At 43.7% G+C, this 21,449-nt stretch overlaps 2 protein-coding genes across 3 annotated transcripts in view; one reads left to right on the forward strand and one right to left on the reverse strand.

Moving 5' to 3' along the window:
* The window catches only part of LOC146519448 (uncharacterized), a 33,166-nt gene extending 25,160 nt beyond the window's left edge, over window positions 1–8,006 (forward strand). For both annotated transcript variants that reach the window (XM_085157207.1, XM_085157208.1), the window contains exons 35-43: window positions 78–290; window positions 606–767; window positions 963–1,091; window positions 1,376–1,464; window positions 1,815–1,938; window positions 2,056–2,264; window positions 2,357–2,465; window positions 2,550–2,722; window positions 5,385–8,006. In XM_085157207.1, coding sequence (XP_085013333.1) covers window positions 78–290; window positions 606–767; window positions 963–1,091; window positions 1,376–1,464; window positions 1,815–1,938; window positions 2,056–2,264; window positions 2,357–2,465; window positions 2,550–2,722; window positions 5,385–5,610 — 1,434 coding nt within the window. In that variant the 3' untranslated portion in view covers window positions 5,611–8,006. The remainder of the gene's footprint in view (window positions 1–77; window positions 291–605; window positions 768–962; window positions 1,092–1,375; window positions 1,465–1,814; window positions 1,939–2,055; window positions 2,265–2,356; window positions 2,466–2,549; window positions 2,723–5,384) is intronic.
* LOC146519449 (nuclear distribution protein nudE homolog 1-B-like) lies at window positions 7,832–21,159 on the reverse strand. The gene is made up of 9 exons (XM_085157209.1): window positions 20,757–21,159; window positions 19,977–20,100; window positions 17,832–17,985; window positions 15,170–15,318; window positions 13,377–13,513; window positions 13,027–13,293; window positions 11,856–11,941; window positions 11,416–11,561; window positions 7,832–11,063 (listed from the first exon to the last, which is right to left on the reverse strand). The coding sequence occupies exons 2-9, from the start codon at window positions 20,060–20,062 to the stop codon at window positions 11,015–11,017; spliced, it is 1,074 nt and encodes a 357-aa protein (XP_085013335.1). The 5' UTR covers window positions 20,063–20,100; window positions 20,757–21,159; the 3' UTR covers window positions 7,832–11,014.
* Between the last annotated feature and the right edge of the window lie 290 nt (window positions 21,160–21,449).

Genomic DNA, 21,449 nt, shown 5'->3' on the forward strand with positions numbered 1-21,449 from the left:
ACACTGAACCTGAACACGAGCGACTCCTGTTATCCGTGGTCAGTATTTCCGATGAAGTGTTTCTGGTTATATTTCAGGTGCATGACTTGGAGAAGGCGAAGCGCGGCCTGGAGGCCATCGTGGAGGAGATGAGGACGCAGATGGAGGAGCTGGAGGACGAGCTGCAGGTGGCCGAGGACGCCAAGCTGCGTCTGGAGGTCAACAGTCAGGCTCTGAAAGCTCAGCACGAGAGGGAGCTGCAGGCCCGCGACGAGCTGGGAGAGGAGAAGAGGAAGCAGCTCCTGAAACAGGTCGGGAAACCTCGCCACCGCTGGTTTTTACTTCATCTCATTTTGTAAACACTCGCACCTCGTCACAGTTTTAGCATTTATCGTCATTGGAATTAAGAAAAAGAGTTGAGAAGGAGAAGAAGTTTGAATTCTCTGAACTGGTTTCCTCCTTAAACTCGATGTTTCTCCACTTTGAGGTCTTCCTGCTTTTTGCTTTAGTGGTTCTAACAGTAAGAACAAAGCTGGCCAGTGCACTTACTGAGAACATTTCTAAGCACATGTCAGGAAAAGCGTGAGTTTTCAGACAGCTAATGTTTTCCTCTCGGCGTCCGTCAGGTCCGAGAGCTGGAGTCAGAGCTGGAGGAGGAGAGGAAGCAGCGAAGTCAGGCTTCAGCCGGGAAGAAGAAGCTGGAGGGGGAGCTGAAGGACATGGAGGATCAGCTGGAGGCCAGCAGCAGGGGGCGTGACGAGGCGCTCAAACAGCTCCGCAAAATCCAGGTCGGCAAACTTTTATTGACTTCTTATTTCTCTGAACTCGTCGTTTCTGGAGCTGAGTTGTCCTAACAAAGTCCTAAACATAACCAGCTTTGATGTATTTTCACATTTTGCCTGAGCAGGTTTGGGTAACTATAAGAGCTGAAGTATTTAGAAACCAGTTCAAAACCCACATGAGCCTCCTTGCTCTCCTCACAGGGCCAGATGAAAGATCTCCAGAGGGAGCTGGAGGACTCCCGTGCAGCCCAGAAGGAGGTCCTTGCCTCAGCCAGAGAGTCTGAGCGCAAGTCCAAGGCCATGGAGGCCGACATCATGCATCTGAATGAGGTAAGGCCGTCGGAGCTGCTCTAAACGTTGGATTTTTAGTCTTTAGTTTGTGTGAAATCACAGAGAGGTGGATCGACCCAATACGGCCACCTGAGGGGGGGCAGTCAGAAGAAATGTGGTGATTTTATACAGCAAGTTCAATCAAACACAGATACTCATTATCGTTATGAGATTAATCACACCTTCCAAGTTTTTTTTTTGCACTTTTTGGAACAATAAAGGTTTCAGGCTTCACCAGCTTTACACTGGTTGTCCTCTGGAAATCATTTCTTACATCTGTCCAGGCGTTGGCAGCTGCTGAGAGAGCTCGTAAGCAGGCGGAGACGGAGAGAGACGAGCTGTCCGAGGAACTGGCCAGTAACTCATCTGGAAAGTAGGTGTCTTATATCTTTGATGCATTTAAAACGAGGAGCATGAGTCTCATCAAGCTTCAACTTCACTTCCTGGAATTTTAGTCTTTACTTTGGGACGGGAAAAACCAAGAGATCAATAAATTCACTGGAATTTGTCATCTAGGGATCATTAATATCCACTAAAGGTCGTCCCAGCTGGCTGTCACTCAGATTTTAAGATTAAATGAAAACATTTCTGAATGTAAATGAATTGATCAGGAATCAGGAAGTACACTGATCCTGTTTTTAGATTTAGTTAAATATCTGAGTAATTTATATCTCTAGTCTTCTGATGGCGAAATCAAACTCTGACTTGAATGTCCTCGCTCAGGTCACTGCTGTCCGATGAAAAACGTCGTCTGGAGACGAAGATCAGCCAGTTGGAGGAGGAGCTGGAGGAGGAGCAGGCCAACATGGAGGGCCTCAACGACCGGCTGAGGAAGAGCCAGCAGCTGGTAGGTTCACGATCGTCTCTAATCTCTCATTTCGTTACAGCAGCTTCAGGCCTGACCGATGAAGCTGATGCTCCTCTAACAGTCACTGGAGGCTCACTGAAACTGATTTTCCTACAGGTGGATCAGCTCGGAGCAGAGCTGGCCACAGAGAGGTCTTCTGCTCAGAGCAGGGAGGGATCCAGGCAGCAGCTGGAGAGGCAGAACCGAGAGCTGAAGGCCAAGCTGCAGGAGCTGGAGGACCAGGGCCGCTCCAAACTCAAGTCCACCATCACGGCTCTGGAGGCCAAACTCCGAGAGGCCGAGGAGCAGCTGGAGGTGGAGAGCAGGTGAGGGTGCACGGTGGGAAGAGGAGCGTCGATCCCAAACTCAACGTGTGACGAGCACTGAGGAGATGATTTTGTGCCACTTTGTTGTGCAGAGAGCGGCAGGCCAACGCTAAGAATCTGCGGCAGAAAGAGAAGAAACTGAAAGATTTAACGATCCAGATGGAGGACGAGAGGAAGCAGGCGCAGCAGTACAAAGATCAGGTGACGCGAGATCAAAGGATGAATGACAGTTTAGACTTTTGGTCATTTAGAAACTGTAAATAAAACCGTGTCTGCCCCCTGCAGGTGGAGAAGAGCAACGTGCGGGTGAAGCAGCTGAAGCATCAGCTGGAGGAAGCGGAGGAGGCGGCGCAGCGCGTGGCGGCAGCCCGCAGGAAGCTGCAGAGGGAGCTGGAGGAGGCGACAGAGTCCAACGACGCCCTGAACAGAGAGGTGGCTTCGCTCAGGAGCAAACTCAGGTAACGAAGGAGCACGGAGACGTTCGATAAATACGTCACACCCACCGCGAAGCAAAACTAGAACAATGTGAGCAAAGGTCACCTCAGCGCCTTTTCTGCTCTGAAGTTTGAAACAAGACAAATGAAAATTGTTTCCTCTTGTATCTGTTGTTCCACAGTGGGCGGGCATAATAAGCATTGCCGCATTTTCTTATCGTGCGATGAGTACACACCAATCATAAACACCTGTTTGATATTGCGTTGGTCCCCTTTTCCTGCCAAAACAGCCCCGAGGCTGTGCTGTGGTAGCTGCACCAACAACAGTCCTGTAAGCTCTGAGGCGGGGCCTTCATGGAGCAGACGTCTTTGTCCAGCACATCCCACAAACCCTCGATTGGATTGAGATCTGGGGAATTCGATGGCCAGGTCAACACCTCAAACATTCCTGAACCATTTCTGCAGCTTTAGCCTGCTGAAGGAGACCACAGCCATCAGGGAGTATCGCTTCCATGAAAGGCTGTACATGGTCTGCAACGATGCTCCAGTAGGCGTAACATCCACGCGGATGCTAGGGCTCCATGTTCTGGTCTGCAGCTCTGTAAAAAGGACAAAATGTTCACCTGCTCTCTGATATATCCCGCCCACTAACAGCTGGCGCCATGAAGAGAATCAGTGTTACTCCTCTCACCTGTGTGAGGTCATAACGTTGTGCCTGATCAGTGTATGAACAGTAATCCCTCATTTACTGTTTTGTCCTCTCTTGAATCTAAATGTCGTCACTAGGGCTGCCACGATTAGTCGACTAGTCACGATTACGCCGACTATCAAAATCGTCGACGACTGATTTAACAGTCGACGCGTCGTTTGAAGCTTTGTAAGATCCCAAAAGACGCAGGAATAAGTAGTAGGATTTAAGAGTGTAATAACGGACTGAAACAGAAGATGGCAGCACTGCATGTACAAGGATGCCAGCTGCCGTTAAACCCCGAAGAAGAAGAAGCTGTATCCCAGAATTCATAGTGCGGCCCTGCTCAGTTTCCAACAATGGCGGCAGCTAGTTAGTTTTAATATTACTCTTATTATTCTTTCTGGGTCACAAAATAAACGTTTAACATATTTTCAGGCGAGAATGTAGCTGTGTAAACCTCAAATATCTGCTCAGTTTATCAAGACACCACATATTTTCAAAAGCGCTCCGACGTTTTCGGAGACGTCTGTTACCCACTAGCTCGATAGCTAGCCGGGGGCTAGGCTAACTAGCGCCGTGAGAACACCGGACTCCAGCAAATCGTTTTCAAACCCACCGCTGTCTTTCGCTACTCAGGTTAAACATGATAAATAAGTCACTTAGATAACTTAAAAATGTTATTGTGTAGCTTTTTTTTAGTATTTTATTTTTTCCTGAGTAAATCTGTTTGGCTGAGATTAAAGTTATAGTTTTTACACAGCTGAATAAACAAGCAGACAGCTGATTATCAGAAGTGTGAGATGCTGGAGAATATACTCCGGTGCCCTGTTATATTTTAGATAGCAAGGAGTTTATTAAACCGAAACAATCTGCAAATGTCATTAAAATTTAATAAACTATCATCTTGTCTTTATTTTTAGTTAGCACATACCTTAAACACTTAAAGCTGTAAGCTAATGATAGTTATATAAGAGCAGATGCTGCTGGTGCAATAAGCTGTAGTTTTACGTCCAATGGATGATGATCTGATTAGTTGACTAATCGCAAAAATAATTGGTGACTAGTCGACTATCAAAATAATCATTTGTGGCAGCCCTAGTGTCACAGAGAGGATCTCGCTAATATAGTCACACCACAGAAGCCCCGCCTACCTTCTGGTTAAACCTCGTCTTTAAGATAGACAGCCAATCAGAAGAAAGGTGGAGGAGCAAAAAGAACTTGTTTAACCTCCTGGGAGTCCGTAACAGACAAATTTGGACGCATTAGGCTACTCTAGCAGAAAAACTACCTGTCGAGGTGTAGTCATTAAAATCTTCCTGTTTAGGTGGAGATGCCAAAAGTTACTTGACCAAATGAAATGCTGGAAACTAGTTGGTTAGATTTGGTAAGTTAATAACTTTAAAACACTGATGGAGTCACCACAGCAGGTATGCCAACTAGTTTTTTCACTGGATGCCCCAAACAGATGTGTGTCCTCCGGGTGTTGAGGTGGGGATCTTTGGTTAATCCTGCGCTCTGACAGGCTGGAAGCATCGGCTCCCTCTCAGTAACCAATCAGAGCTCAGCTTTAACAGGACACTTCCCTCATAAATGAGCCTCAGTGACAGTTTCCACAAATCAAAGTGTTTTGTTGTTGAATGTATCGAACGCTCTCGTGTAGCTGCTGAGCGTCCAAGACGAGCTCACTTGTGATTTTAAATTTCCTTTTCCTCCTTTCATGTCTCGCTGCTCTTGTTTCACGCTCGTCTTCAGGCGCCTCTGATCTGCAAACTCAAAGCCTTCTGGGAATGTTCTCCTCTTCCTCAGCGGGCTTTTTTTTTTTTTTTTTTAAATCTCATCTTCCTCACTGCTCTGCCTCCAGTTTACTCCTGCTTCAAGATTTCAGGCCCTACCTCTTAATTACTTTGCTTTGCAGAAAGCCATTTTCCTCTTCCTCTGCCGTCTTTCCTCTCTTTCTGACCCTCCTCTTCCTCCCGATGTGTCGGGTGTTCCCAGGCGTGGCGGCAGCGGTGCTGGTGGGGAGATGTTGTACAGCAGCTCCACTCCTCGCAGCAGTGGTGGCGGCAGCATGAGGAGTTTGGGGCTTGGAGGGAGCATCAATCGGAGGAGCAACATCAAAGAGAACTCGGTGGAGCTGCACGAGGAAGAGCCTCCCTCACCCGCCCGCACCCCACCTCTGGAGCCCCGTGCCGAGGTCTACACCTGCTCCCCCAACGAGTAGACGACCAGGAGCAGATAAAGAAGTGTTTTAGGAAACAACCAAGCGTAGAGTCACAGGAGGAGCTGGATATTTAATCAATATATGGATTTATGTTTGAAGCAAATAGTTTTGTTTTTAAGTTATTCCAAACACACTGAGGGACAAACTGTGGACGGACCAAATTTATCCTCAACAAAACAAGAAGAAAAAGTCATTTAATAACCTGAAGCTACAATTTAATGTCCCAGATATTAGAAATATTAGCGCAAGTATTTCATACTTCATCCATACAATTCTACCAACCTGTTAGTCTGATCATTTATTTATTTACTTTTAATTATTTCTGACAATAAAAGTCAGTAAAATGTTATTTTATGAGCAAAAACTCTCCAAATGTTCCAGTTTCACTTCCTCAGTGTGAGAATTTGTTTTACTGAGAGCATTTTAAAGCCTCTGTGCCTACGCTTTTACATTTTATACATAATAATCTGTGAGATTTGAGACCAATTTAATTAATTTATGATTCTTTGTGGATGAATTTCCCTTCTTTTGTTGTTCCATAAATATGCACATATCTCCAATTATTATTTTAAAAAACATTGTATCCCTGCAAATACATGTAAAACACCACAGAAAGGTTCCTAAATTCACCCCAGAACTCTTAAAGCTGATTTTAATGAGTTTGTTTCAGTCTTTAAGATTTTGGGTCCCAAAGCTGCAGCTCCATTAGTCCCTCGAATCCGCTGCCGCTCTAGTTTATAGAAATATAGAAATTAATTTCATTGAATTGGTAAAATTTAATTGGCATCTCCTGTCCAAATAACCTCCCACAACATGCTGGAGTTAAAAACAGACAACATGAACTCCACAAATATCTGCAGCTTTGCATCTGAGCCTGTTCATCCCTGTCCTGACAGCAGCTCCATTAGACGTGCTGGAGAAGAATTAATAATTAACTGGTGGAAAACATTTAATCTTCTCACTCTTCCAGCAGTCTACGCTCATATAGGTTTCTAATAATGAGATGATTATGTACAAGAGTCCCTGTGAGCCCAGAGCTCCGGCTTCAGGCTGCTCTAAACACTTTATCACAGTTTGCTCATCTCAGGCACACAAGCCACACACACCTGCTGATGGGCAGCCAATCAGAAGAAAGGTGGACAAATGGGACGTGAATCGTGCAAAGCTCCTCAGGTGCAGTCTAAGAATCATAACGTAGAGACAAACATGAGCAGATGTGTCTACAGTGCAACACTGCAGCAGTTTTTAGACCAACAAAGAAGCTTTAAGATGAATAAATTAGCTCAATAGTTCTGTTAGGAGCACTCCTAACCAACAGATGGCAGCATCACCCTTTATTAAAGGTCTACTCAGCCAATCAGATGCAGTGAAACTGCACAAACCCAAAAACCAAACCTAGCAGTTTTGGAATATCTTCATTTACAGTAAACTGTTCTAAACTGTACAGCAGGTGGATAAAAGCAGTTTTTAAAACCATGCGTGTACCTGTGGGGAGGATCCTGGCTTCACAATGTCAAACTGAATGAAGCGAGGTTCAGACAACAGCTGAAGAGCTGCCAGCTCCAGTCCCAATCTGCGCTGCTTTAACACACAGGAGGAATTACGGCTGCAGACTTTAGACGAACGTTTCAGCTTTTGTTACACTAACTGCAAGTTTTGTGGAGTGTTATTAAGCTAAATAACTCCTATATAAGAAGTCGGCCTTGCTCGCCTCGGTTTGTGTCATCAGTGTGATTTTCCTGTAAAAATATTACCTGTAGATCTTTTGTTTTGTGTAAACAACCTTCTGGCTTTGCCAGGATTCGGGAGATCATATGTAACTCTTCAGCGCACAAACTGAGGCGATCCTTGCTGGACTTTCTTTGAGGGTTTCAGGAATATTTAGGGAAAATCTGTATGTATCCAACCGGGTCCACATTAATTCCTGACACAGTTGGTTTTAAATCTCACAGATACGAACGCCAAGGCTCAAAGTCCCCCACACTTGGTGACGGGTGAAGCAGGAGTCTGAGCTCTGTAAACCACAGAAATGATATCAAACTGAAACCAAACTCTTACAAATGTTTTCTGTTTCCACTTCCTGTGATAAATAAAAATGAAAAAGGACAATCCTTCTGTGCGTTTCAAGTTTTATTGCTTTTTCAGAAGCAGCGCTGAAGGTAAACAACAACAAAGGCCAGAACAGGTCTTCAGCACTTCATGTGAGCATGCAAGCACTTGATTTTACAGAGTCACATAAGGCAAAAGAAAAACACCAGAGCCTGTTGCTTTACACCCACCCTGAGCAGCTACTTATAACAGGTCCTGCCTCAAGACTTGAGCAACCCAACCTACACATCCTCATCCTACATTTTAGTGACCCTACAGTGAGTAGACAACACTACGACATACTTTTTTAACATAAAACACGAGTAGCCTTCATTGAAGTCATCGAATCTCCTCAGAAACAGAAGATGTTTCAGATTTCACTCCTGGAAAGACAGAAGCAGCCCTGCAGAGGGATCTAACAAACGTCTCCACAGACTCAAAAGTGCCTAAACTACCCGTCTGCCACACAGATCTCACAAATCTCCATCATTACAATCATCTAACATCTACACGTTAGCTCTAACATCAAACTTTTGGACGGAACAAATAGTTTTCTAAGCATAAAAGCTCATCTGAAATATCCTGAGGGTCGCCAGAGGTACTTTTTGTAACTACCGGTTGCAATCTTTAACCAGCAGGGGGCAGTGTTTCACCAGATGTGCTTTCCCAGACCTGCTGCACTGTATCCTGGTACAATTTGAGCACAAATTTATAGCAGTTATTTACATTCTGTTGGTAGCTTTGGTTCGTTTTGGAAGGTTAAAGAGTTTTTGTTTTTTTTAAATGCAGGAATTTACAATAAGTTATAAAGTTTCACCCTGTTAGAGGCATTAATGTTACCTGTAAATTTCATGTCAATCTGGTGATTTAAGTGAAACACTTTAAGTATAAAACTGAACTTTGGTCTGAAGGGAAGTCTCCAGAATCATTAGCAATCATCATCCAGGAACGATGAATATCCACGGCTAATCTTTCCTAATGTTTCCACCACACAGAGAAATAAAGCCGGTTTTATTGGGTTCTTCTTCACCTGAGCTTTATGGTGCGTTCACAGAAAAAAGAATCAAAGTTTATGCAAAGAAGGAGACTAAATTTTGAGCTGGTGACATGAATGGAGGTAAAAATATTTCAGGCGATCAGCTGAGATTCTCCTGACACCGGTCGCTGTTTGAATCTCGAGGCATTACTCAAGTTAACGTGGAGAAAAGACTTCCTGTGACACTTTGAAAATATGCTACTGAAACGTTATTCCAGCTGTGGGCTGGACTCGTCCTCGTCTCGTTGGCTGTCACGATTGAATAATTGTGGATTTTCATGTGACGATTCTTCGATTCTTTAGTGTGAACGCACCATCGGAGGTGGACGATGCTTTCGCTCTGATTTTGAAAGAAATCATTCAGCTGCTTCTTCAGAAAGTTTCATCCTGCAGTCGCACTGTGAGTTAAAAACAGCAAAGTGGTGAAGAGCTGGTTTACGCTGCACTACACTGAGAACAAAGACTACCAGTTACAATCCAGGAGGGCGGAGTCAGACCAGCTCAGGTTAGTCTTCGTGAAATAATTGTAGATGACAGAATTGTGAACGCCACATGTGTGGACAGACAGCCACAAACACAAACCCTCCTTCCTCTACAATCAGGTTATTGATGACAAACTGAGCTGAACTCCAGAATTAAGACAATAACACTAATAAACCCAAACAAAACCGTTTACTGTGTTCTGCCCACCTCAATCTAGGTTTTAGTCTGAGTTTGACAAACTAAAATGAAATTCACGGAGAACTGCCCGAGAACCGGAAGAAGAGTGAACCACAGAACGAGGCCAAAGAGCCACATGGAGCTGCAGGAGCCAACGTCTCACATTCAATTAATCATTATAAACACATTTAGACACCTTTGACAGATACATCCCAAAATGGTCACCTGGTGTCGCAAGATCCTTCAAAAATAGACTTCCTTATAAAAGGTCAAAGGTCAAAGGTAACAACACTATTCCTTCTGAGCTTTGCTGCCTCAGTCAGCAGTAAAATCTTCAGTCATGTTAGAGCTGGGCGATATAAACAAAAACATTAATACACATTACATCCTGGGCGGTCACATGACCTCTCCCACCTTTCGTCCTGCTGTTGAACATAAACGCTGCTTGTTTGAGGTTCAGTCACTGCGAGTTTAAGTGGAAGCTCTGTTTCAAAGACTTTTCACAGTTGCTCTTTGTGGTAAAACATGAAGCTGCGACGCTCCACCAGACTCCATTCACAAAAACAGGAAGTTTACCTGCCATAGCAGAAGCTGCTCATCATTAGTTCGTGTTACTGCACGGCGGTGGTTACTGGCAGAGTTAGTCGTTCAATAGTTTCGGTTGGTTCCTGCAGTGGATTTTTAGTTTCAGTTCAGGTTTTTTGTTATTAATATTCTAATAAACGTGGTGGCGTGGAAGTTTGGGAAACACCTCTGGGGTATTTCCTGGCTCAAGATGGGCCTTTAGTAGCTGACTTGCCACGCCACCCTTTTAGTTTAGCTTTAGTTACTATGATAAAGGTGGTTACAGAGGTTTTGCTAGGAAAAGCCATTAATCCCAGCAGCTTTGGGCAGGGTTGTAGCACAGCGGCAGAAACCCTGCAGTCAGCTTGGATCTGACGTGACGGGTAAATCCGGTAAAAACGTGTTTTTGTTAACGAAGTCTGATTTCCCTCTCGTCAAGTTTTCTGCTACCACAAACATTAAGTTAACATGTACCGTTACATTTCAAGTCATTATTCACACTACATGTAGAAGTGAACCATGTGGATTTTTTGAAAATATATCGACGTATTTACCAAATCGACGCGTTGCCCAGCCCTAAGTAATGTCGGGTCAAAGTCTCTGCTCAGTCTGTAAGAATGTGTAAACATATCGTCTTTCTAGGCCACCGCGTGTGCTTATCATCTCCTCTCTGTGTCAAATCAGAGACACTCCTGGAAGCTTTTTGACTGTCGGGAGGTTTAAAGGCAGTTTTCCCCCCAGTGTGTGCATAAAGGTGCCCGTCCAGTGCTCAGCCATCAGACGTCTTTAATCTGAACAAAACTTTAGAGGGAGAGGGGGAAACGAAGATCCAAACAAAAGGAGCTGAGAGGGTTCAGTAGATCAGTTCAAAGCCAAGTGCGAGTGCTGAAAAGAGTCCTGTTAACGAACAAACAAAAAAATTCCGACGTGTCTGGAGTAACGCGTCCGCAGAGCTTCGGTAGTCTGTGTCCCGAAGAGGCAACAAGGGCGATACCTGTGTCACGTTCGGGAGAGCCGGGGTGGACGGAGACGACGGGCCGAACAGCATTTTTACTTTCACAGCAGCAGCTTGGATCCAGCTCCTAAATCCAACCTCTTAACGAGCCTGGAAACACAACAAGTAAACAGTCACAACCTCTGAACGTCTTTCAGGGTCATCTCTGATCAGACAACAGAGTATTTCCACTTCACAGGACGGACTTTAATAAAGATCAGTAAATCTGTCCTGCAGAACAACCCGGGACCGCAGCTTCGTACGTCACAGCAAGAAAATCAGTCGTTCATCTCACTAATGCGCTCGATGCTGACCGGCGAGGAAAGCAACAGTGGAAAGTTTAGATGACCAAACACATGCATCCAAATTTTTAGTCCTCTCTCAGTAATATGAAGGTTCTCCTGATAAGCAGGAGACTCACAGCGAGTCTTAAGCCGCCTTTCATGGCTGCACAGAAGCTCACCCCTTGTTGTAGAGGCCGTTGGTTGGATGGCTCTCTGAGGAGTTGCTCTGACCCGCTGCTGCCCCCTGTCCACCAGCGTGGGCTCTGCGATTCGCCGCCTGCTCTTGGACATATTCCCGACACGATGCCAGCCTGGACTCCAGACTCTGAACGGAGAAGAAAAAAAAAATTTAATGAGCGTCACAAACCACCGGCCATAACGGACCACATGTTCCTGTCATGTGACACCAAGAACCTTCTGGTTTACTTGGGGTATAATTTTTAAGGCTTTTCTTGCTTTGTATATGCCAAATTACTGTCTTCACTCTGTACCGGTGATTTAAAAACAGAAAGAAAGCGAAGATGACTGTCTGTGTGATGTTTAATGGACTCTGAGAAACTGCCTGCAGCATCAAATGACGGTAAGTCAGATGATGAAAAACACGAGCCGAGCTTCTTACCCCGACTTTCCTCAGCAGCTCTCCGACAATGTTCAAAGCAGAGATCCTCGCCGACGTGGTGAGCGGGGTCCCAGACAGGCTTTCACCTGAGAAAGAGACACACAGCTCACAGTGATCACGAAAACAGACGAGCAGGATGACCGATTTACACTCGATAAAGCAGTTAGTTAAAGACAACATTCACAAATAATCAGATTCAATATGATCATCATCTGTAGCCAACTCAAACTTATCAACAATCATTTCATTTATTTATTTATTTCACACTTGGTACAACAATTCAAACAAACCAACCACACTTTCTATCAAAAAGCACTACAACCATGCTCTTATTGTGAAAGTTCAGTCACTATTGACGAGTCAGCGCTGTCCTTTCCTGCCTGTCGACAGAGTCAGACTCCACCGGTGATGTCAGGCTAACCAGAACCTGCAGCAGGGTGAGACCCGACTCATGGACCCACACGGACCTAAACTGAAGCTGCAGAACTGAGACCACTGCTGCAAAACCCACTCCACAGGATCAGGGTAACCCATGCAGGACAGCTGACACGTACAAATGTATTTACAAAGTAAAATAAAAGCTGAACATTAAGGGTCTTTACTGAGCTCGACCTATTTCTCCGTCAGGATCCACAGAAAATAAACACCAAAGGGGATTTTCTATATTAAAAGTGCTGCTGCAGCCTTTCCCCTGGCGCTTTTGTTCAGAAAAGACAAACAAACATGATATTTTCTTGTCTTCCTGGATACTGTTGCCAACTACAAAATGAGCCCCCAGTATTTTCTGTGTAGTTTCCACCGCGGGGCAGCTCGCTCAGCTCACCAACCAATCAGGATGGCCGCTGATCCTTTCCCAGCAGCAGTAAACACGAGCAGCTTGGTTGGATTTCGCGGGCAAATCCATAATTAGCAGCAAGAAAAGAACAACATTGTTTTTTATGATGCCAGAAGCTTTTATAGTTGTTTTAGTGTCACTAAAGAGAGTTTAGCTGTAGGGATCTGAAACTTTTTGGAGCTTCTTCTTGGATCAGGCATAAAGCATGTTGTGGCTCAGATATGACTGATTATAGAAGAGCTCAGGTTGTGTTTCAGGCACATTTTGAGAAAGTCACGCTTCATAAACAGAGCTGGATGGTAAAAAGGTTAACACCACCACAGATCATAGACTGACCTCTGCTGACGGGGGGCTGCGGGGTGCTGAAGGGCTCTGCGGAGGCGGGGGGTCTGGACGGCGTGGCGGCGGAGGGAAGGGGCTGGTTAGAGGACGAAGACGCGAGTTTGTCTTCTGTTCTTTTGTCTAATGGGGTGAGAGGAGGAGTAGGCAGCCCAGCCGAGGAGGACGACGCTGATGAAGAAGGCTCTTTGGCTGCACTGCTGAAGGACGGTTTCCTCTCCTGTACCTGCTGTTTTTGCTGCACGGCGAGCTCCTGCCTCAGGTCTGTGCAGACACAAAGAAATGATGAAGACGAGCGAAAACAAACACGAACGAAACTGCTGAAGAAAAAGATCGAAGCGCTGCACCTCTGGCTTCGTCCTTCAGTCTCTGCACAGACTCTAACAGGTTCTCCTTCTCGTCCAGCTCGCTCTCGAGGAAGGCGTTCCTCTCTATGACCTGATTCATCCTCTGCTCGAAGTCCTCCAGTGACATGATCGTCGCTCTGAAAGGCACCGAACCAGAAACGTCACAAAACAGACCGTTTACAGGGTAAATCAGCGAGTCTGTCCTATAACAAGAGAGACCAGGAAAGAGGACAGCAAAGCAGACACCAGAGCCGCTGTTGAAACTATGAAAGGTGTTTGTCATGATCTCCTGAACTTCTGGAGTGATAATAAAATCTAAATCCACCTGATACTCAGAAAAGACTCATTTATGAAGGTAAAATTGTACTAAAAGTGTCTTTAAGTCAAAAAAAGGAAACCATTTTATTTGGACTGATCAGCGTTTTCTTATTTAATGTTAATGTTTAGTTAAGTTGGTTGAAGATGGCGCCTGTGTGTTCGGCACGCCGTCTATCGCTCTCCTTTATTTGTTTTGTTTTATTGTTTTTTGCTAACTTTGCGCTACATGTCTGTTCTACTTTGTCTTATGATCGCCAGACATCACTGGAAATAAGTTCATCCATCCAGATGTCTGACCGGCCTGGATATGACAACCAAGGCTTTTTGCCTCCCTGGAACCAATACCACCGTACTGGCGTTCCCTACCACTGTCACTGGATTTGCGGAAGCGACGCAGGAGACGGGGTCGCCGTGGAGGTCGTCTTGTCATTTTCCCTATGAGCTCTGCTCCATCCGTGACTTTTGGTGCCATTGCGTGCTTTGGACCCGGTGGACTCCTGGTTGGTTCCCGTTGTTGCGTCTCTCAAAAATGGTCCTGCAAAACTCTGTCCTCTACGACATTTGGCAAAAAAAAAAAAAAAACCTTCGACCGGTGGATCTAGTTGCTAATGGCTTGGACGTTTTGGACCCAGTTCCTCTCAGGCTGGGTCTAATAAATACCAGGTCGGTGGAAAACAAGACCTTCATATTGAAGGAATTCTTTGCATCTCGTGTTCTGGATTTGCTCTTCCTGACCGAAACCTGGATTTCTCCCGCTCAGTTAAGCACCTTCATTGAACTAGTGCTGGCTGAACCTTTTTTAATGTTCCGAGAGCTTCTGGTCGCGGAGGAGGGCTTGCTGCTGTTTTTAAGGCTCATTTCATTTTTACCAGCTGGTTAGTGCATGTTTTTTAAAAAAAAATAAAAAAAATAAAAAAAAGGATTTATTTTACTAATTCATTTATGAATGTTTGGAGTTTTTCCTTATTTTATATATATATATATATATATATATATATATATATATATATATATATATATATATTTTTTTTTTTTTTTTTTTTTTTTTTAAATTCTCCCCCAATGATTTCAATTATTTTCACTGTTTCTTCTTCTTCTAATTTATTTAATAGGTTATAAAAACATACATTGTTCATATTTTATCAATGTTTAATTTCTGTATATTTAATATTTTGTTTTTTGAAAAATATCTTAAGGCTCATTTTTATATTTTAATTGGACAATATCAAACAACTGACTGGGCGCTGTGATTTAAGATGGTACCACAATCATCATCTGATTTATTATTTAATAAACCAGTAAACCTGGAGCCCTGCAGCTTTTTGTTGTTGTTTCTTTACATTTGTCGTCTGCTGGTTTCGAGCCCCTTTTGGTGGACAGATGTACACTTTTCCAGTTTCTTTTACCTCCACTTAACTTAATTTCTTCATTTATTTCTGGAAATTCAATAAAACCATGCTCATGCTCCTCCTGACCTCTTGGCCCTCTCCAGGTCGTCGTTGGCCTGCTCCAGCTCTCTGATGTATTTGTGAAGCTGGTCTCGGACGGCAGTGGTTTCAGCCAGGTCTCCCTCCAGGCTGGAGATCTGCCGACAGGCCTCCGAGTGCTGCGTCTCATACTTATCCTGGCAGGAGGGACGAAAATACGGGAAAAATACAGTCAGAGAGAGAATGAGAAGAAAAATAAAGACAGACCTCGGCGGCTGGAGTGGAGCAGATCTTCAGGAGCTCGGCTTAAACCTCAACAAATATTCAAGAGGATTGATTTCAGCTTTAAAAGCAGAAATAAATGAATAAACTTTTAGCAAAAACAAACCGTTTCAAGAATCAAATTCACCAGAGAACCTTTCAAATTCCTCACAAATGAAGAAACCACGACTGAAGGCATAATATTCAACCTTTATAAACAAATGTCAGACTTTAAGAGCTTTTTCCCTCGTTTTCAACCCAGCCTTTAGACCCGAGCTTCACACCGACCTACGAATCAAAAGCTAAAGCTTTATAAACAATATAGCAATTTAGCAAAGAACCAAATTTCATTTCTATCTTCAGGCACTTGGCTACACCCAGTCTGTCACAAAAACACTTCACATGTTCACATTTCTTTAGTCGAATCTTTTATGCCAGGTTGAAAGTTTGGGCTCAAATGTTTTATTCAGCAAATTGTCCGTGTTACTCTACTGGAGTTATTTTGGCCTTGTCAGAAAATAAATAAATTCTCATCTAGCACAGCAAAAATCCTTCCAAGACAAAGCGTTTTCTGTGCTGCGAGACCATCTGAACTCTGTCTCTTATTTCGTACACCCGGAAGGTTTTTTTGTGGCAGGGTTTGCCTCCAGGACGTCAAGATTTTCTCATATTTCTTGTGAACGACAGAGCAGCCAGTGTTCAGCATTTATTTCAAAACCTTAGTCATGAATCGTGCTGCATATTTAGATTATTAATATAAAAAACAACATCTAAAAGTAAAATATTCTGTATTGCTCTTTCCAGCGTTCGGTGACGCCACCGTCCCCATCGATGCTGCTCACACAGTGCCGGAGCCGTCTGCACAGACGCTCCACAGAAGTCTGGATCCGGCGTCAGGCTGCTGCGTTCTGTATGACGAGGGGAAAACTGCACCGTCATCATTACAAGCAAGCGTCAGGGTTGATGTTGGCTCTGAGCAGTGAGAGCAACAGCAGATACAGCTGTTAAACCGTCTTATCACTGCAGCGTGTGGGGACAGTTCACCATAAAACACAATGACGTCATTTTCACCGTGCTTGGCACCGGGGGCGCAGCACCCACCATGAACAAACTCTGTGCCGTTGTCCCCTTTTTGCTTTTTAACCGAGCTCCTCAAAACCCGGCTCTGTGCACAGCAGCGGGACAAACTAATGAGATTTGTAAAGGATCTTCTGGAGGTACTGCCATCCCCTCCAGACACAGATGGAGCGCAGGAGGCGTCAGCTGCCTCTCTCTGGCCTGAATCGATCCTCTGTGAGAGCGAAGAGCGCGCTGCTTACGCTGAGCAGCGGCTCCTCTTCACTGCAGGCAAACCGGAGCCAGAAAACCCGACTCGCAATCAGCTGAGCGATATGAAAATCCCCATCAAAGCCGCTTCAGCGGTCAGTTGGCTGAATGCAAATTCAAAGACGAACACTTTAGTTCAAGTTTAGATACGGACTTGCATCACAGAAGCTCCTTTCAGAGTTTCTGCAGGATCTTAAAAGACCAAATTTATGCTTTTTAAACATCAAACACTGTGGAAAATTAGCCATATATCCAAGCCTAATACAGGCTCGGTCACCAGTGCAATAAGCCTTTCAACATTTACTTTGTGTGAATAAAGTAAACAGAAAACTGAGGAAAGACAGTGAATTGAACAGAACTGTCTCATTTGTGGTTTTCACTACTTTTTCTTTATAAATGATGAAACTGACTCCCATAGCATGACAGCTCAGAGTAAAGCTGCTGCTATTCCACATCAAGATGAGCCGGGTGAGGTGGTGCAGGTATTTGATCAGGTGGAGATTTCTCTTCATTTTGCTTCGTCAAAGATTCTCATATTTGAAATCTGCCCGTTATTTTTCCACAGCACATTAACATATTCACTTTGACTAAAAACTGATGTGCATGTCTGGAAAATAAGCAAATGATCCTGCAGCAACTACGTCACTATTTGTGGAGGAATTTTGAATCGGGCATAAAGGGCTCTGAAAGCTAGTTGTTAATGTGAATTTCAGTGCACACGGCTCCAACAGATTTGCACTTTTTGCTGATTTATCATCTCGTTCAGTTGCACGCTGGTAGCAGACTGACTGTCTTGTTGCTACGGTTACGCACCAAAGTCACTTTGAAGATTGTAAACGTCTACAGCTGGTCGCAGACCTGGTTCCTGTGCTCAAGTTCATTGCACACAGTTGCAATCATTTTGGTCATGCTGTGGTCTCCCACCACTGTTTCCCCCACTGTGACTGTAGCTTTAGAGAACCAAAGCGAGTATCTTGAAACTCAGGGGCTCTGTTGGAGGTCTTCTCTGCTGCTGAATGCTGGAAAGTTTCATTTCTCCATTGGTGGAGTCTCAGTTTTCAGAGTCTTGAGTTAGCTTGGAGAGCTGAGATGCAGAATACTGAACTCCTTGCGTCTCCCGTACCTTATAGTTTTCCAGTTCCATGCGCAGCCGGTTGTTGGCAGCCAGAAGCTCGCGGTTTCGCGTCTCATACTGCTTCAGCTCCGTCTCCAGCTCCACCTCGTAGTCCCGACTCATCTGCTGGAACTCCTGCAATTCCTCCTGAGCTTCCTCTGCACTGAAAACACACAGAACATGCCCCGCATGTTTGTTACCGTTGGATATTTTCACTGCAAATCAATCCCAACTCAGAAATGAATACAGCTCGGGTTGAAAGTTCGGTTCGTCCAGTGAAAACAATCAGACCAAGACGATGTTTAAGGCAAAGATCTGGATCAATTTAAACCAGATGCAGCTGGACCTAACTTGACCAACATAACCACAGTCAGCGTTATGGGAAGCTGTTTAACTTGGGGGGGTAAAAGCATGTTGGGATGCTGTGTAAAAGAAAAAGGCCTTCATTTGCAAACCTCCCAAATTACAAATAAATGTTTAGTGTTTGACAAATCTATTTTCACTTTTCATTTGATTACAACATGTGTCATGTCATGTATCAGTAAACTGCAAGAAGACCTGCATCAGCGATGGTCTGGCGGAGCATCAGTGCAGGTTAGATTGGTAATATGAACATCTGTGAAGGCCCCACTAATGCTGAACAACATATGCCCCGAACCCTGACTCAGGCTGCAGAGAAACATACAACCTGTTATTATTTGTGTGTTGCTCAGACTCCAACACACAGCTCCAGATTAAACCATCCCGCCTGCAGTCTGAAAGCTCGTACTAGCGGGCAGCTTTAGGACCCAGGGACGTGGAGCAGTATTACACATGCGGTTCATCACCATAGTAACTTACGCTCCAGACCTAACCTGCTCAGGAGCCAGAACACAAATCAACAGGTATGAAATCACTTTCTACTGGCCAATCAGCTCTCTGGAAATTTGCATCAGCATTGCTTGAAGACAAACTAGGCCTCAGCACCCAGATAGTAAGAGCGTCTGAAGTTTATAAGAGCAAACAAACAAACAAAGATCCTCTGAAGCAACTTCACTGCTGCTTTTCGTTCCGTTAGGTACGATTTAAAAACCATTTTATTGTTCTATGAGCCTAAACATGTAAACTTCAAATGGCGTTCTTACTTATTGATAACCCAAATTTGAATTTTGCTTTTGTGTTCTTTGCTCTCAGAGTGTTAAAAACTCCTAACAAGGCAAATACAGAGAATTTTATCGTATCTGGGGCCCCTTCATAAACTATTGCAAGTATTGAACGCTCTACCAGCTGATTAATATCATATCCCCCCCCCTTTTTTTTGTGTGTGTGTTTTGGGTTTTTTCTTAGGTTTTGTTTTGTTTGTTTGTTTGTTTTTTCAATTTTATTTAAGCGTGGGTGTGCCTGTGTGTGTGTATTATCGTATCTGTTCGTGTAAGAAAAACTAAAAAAATATGTGAGGGGAACAGATTGTATTGTCATTGTAAACTAATGTACACTTGTCTCTCAATAAAAATATGAAGGAAAAAAAAAAACTCCTAACGATGCAGCAGAAACAATTTAAAAAAAAAAAATTAAAAAAAATTAAGCTTTTAGTCAGCTTTCCTTCTTGGCTTCAAATAAACTTTATGAACATAGCAACAGTTTTCTAGCCTGACTGAATAAACCTCGTAAAGCCAACTCTCATTCACACATGTCCACGTGCCCTAAAAATCAGCTGCTGCCAGCAGACCTCTCAGTGTTTCTGCTTGGTCAGATGCTGCAAACCCTGCCTCGGCTACGCTGTTAGACCCCAGGTTGATTTATTTGTGGATGTTTGAGTGAAGCCAGATAAGGAAAAAATATCCCGGGTATGTTAAACGTGCTTTAGCGGCCCCTGACCGATCACCTGTCGAAAACATTTGGCACATTATGAAACAAAAACCTACGACAGCTGGAAGTGCTGAAATCCAATATCCACTGAGAACGGAGAAACATTTGGTTTTCTAAGCACTCCGAGCGCTGATAAAAGAAGAAGGTGATGCAACACAGTGATAAACATGTCTCACTCCCAACTACTTTTAAACACGCCACCAGCGGTGAATTTAACGTGAGATTAAGATACACATCCACTTCATTCTATATACAGCTTAGCTATTATATTATATAAAATTATAAGAAGATCACCAGGGGCCATACCTCTGTTGGTGCTTGGCAGCCTGCTCCTTCCAGTACTCCAGCTCTTCCTCCAGGGACCCAAACACTGGAGGCTCCCGGTCCCCCATCTCCAGGGCAGGCTCTTCTCTCACACACCAAAACTAGTCTGTGGGTAATTTCAATAAAGAGCTGAACTACTGTTTGAAAGCGGCCAGTTTATCTTCATTGTTACACAGGCTTGTGAAAAAACAGGACCTGATGTAGGAAAAAATTTGAGATGATTCTTGTGAGTTTTCGCAATAATCCGGCACGAAAAGAAGCAGTATTTATACCAAATAAATCTGAACTTTCAGAGTTCGCTCGTCGCAGCTATCCGTGGTGTAACGGCGTGCTTGGAGAACATCATTCAGTTTTAAGTGCAGTTTATCGAACACCTGAGTGTATGCCGAATTAAGGAGCATATCGTGTTGCGTCCAAGAACGTAATAATATTTCCAACTTCCACAAATATTGTAAGCAATTGAAGTAATGTAAACGATTTTAAATGAAAAACTTACACGGAGTCTGGTCACACTGAGAGCGAGACCAAAAAAAGGGAACTTAATGAGCATGCGTTACCGTAAGACTTGCATCAAAACCTAGAACTTAGTTTATCTTTTTTTTAATACTAGTAACACATTCCTTTAGAGTCGTATTGGTTTTTAACTCGTATACAACAAAGTTAGATGACTGCAAACAAGCCACCGCTAGCCCGCTAGTTGGGCTAACGGAGTTTACCCATTTAAATCCCCGCTGAGACTAACATATGACTTCAGCTACTTACGCTCAACAGTTGTCTCCGTTCGACGACAAATTAACCAGATTGAACACTTCTCTAAATCTTCTCCATGTCTTCTTTAACTTGTGGCGCTTTTGACGATGAAATTTCAAGCAGAATTGTTCAAACAAACCAATTTAACGGACTCGCCTTAAGTTGGAGAACCGCAAAGTTGCTGCTCTTTGGGAAGACGTCGAACAATACATTTTGCCATTCATATTGTCCAGACCAATCCACCAATCAGAAGTTACAAGGGAGCCTCGTTGCCTCTCTCTATTGGTGAACTGTCTGTCAATCAAGGAGTGGTAGGCGGGGTTTATAATTATTGTCCAATCACAGTAATGATATCAATGTAGAATGGGGGAATCTACCAAAAGGGATCTTAACAGCCCCAAGAGTCTAGATGTTTTTGATGGATTACCAGAGGATGCTGCTTTTAAGTGCTGTTGGAAATGAGTCGAAAAAACAAATATTAAAAAGAAGTTCTAGAATATAGGCATGTAAAAGTTATTAACAAGACCATTATTATTTTTAATTACAAAATAAAAATATATATAAATAAATTTATGTTTATATTTATTTAATTTTTTTTGTTTCATAAATAGCTTCCAGCCATAAAGAAAAGTGATAAATTTAGATAGATCAAATTTTGTTTGTTTTTTGAAAGGGTGGTAAATTATTTTTTGCAAAAAAGTTCAG

Source organism: Neolamprologus multifasciatus, chromosome 4 (genome assembly GCF_963576455.1).
Source record: "Neolamprologus multifasciatus chromosome 4, fNeoMul1.2, whole genome shotgun sequence".
Lineage (NCBI taxonomy): Eukaryota > Metazoa > Chordata > Actinopteri > Cichliformes > Cichlidae > Neolamprologus > Neolamprologus multifasciatus.

What these genes read in the sequence shown, in the direction of transcription:
- LOC146519449 (XM_085157209.1), bottom strand. Translation starts at nt 20,062, where the DNA reads ATGGGGGACCGGGAGCCTCCAGTGTTTGGGTCCCTGGAGGAAGAGCTG. An exon ending in GACCTGGAGAGGGCCAAGAG is followed by an intron (nt 13,514 to 15,169) that starts GTCAGGAGGAGC and finishes GGTGCCTTTCAG; the next exon opens with AGCGACGATCATGTCACTGG. An exon ending in GCAGCCCCCCGTCAGCAGAG is followed by an intron (nt 11,942 to 13,026) that starts GTCAGTCTATGA and finishes TCTCTTTCTCAG; the next exon opens with GTGAAAGCCTGTCTGGGACC.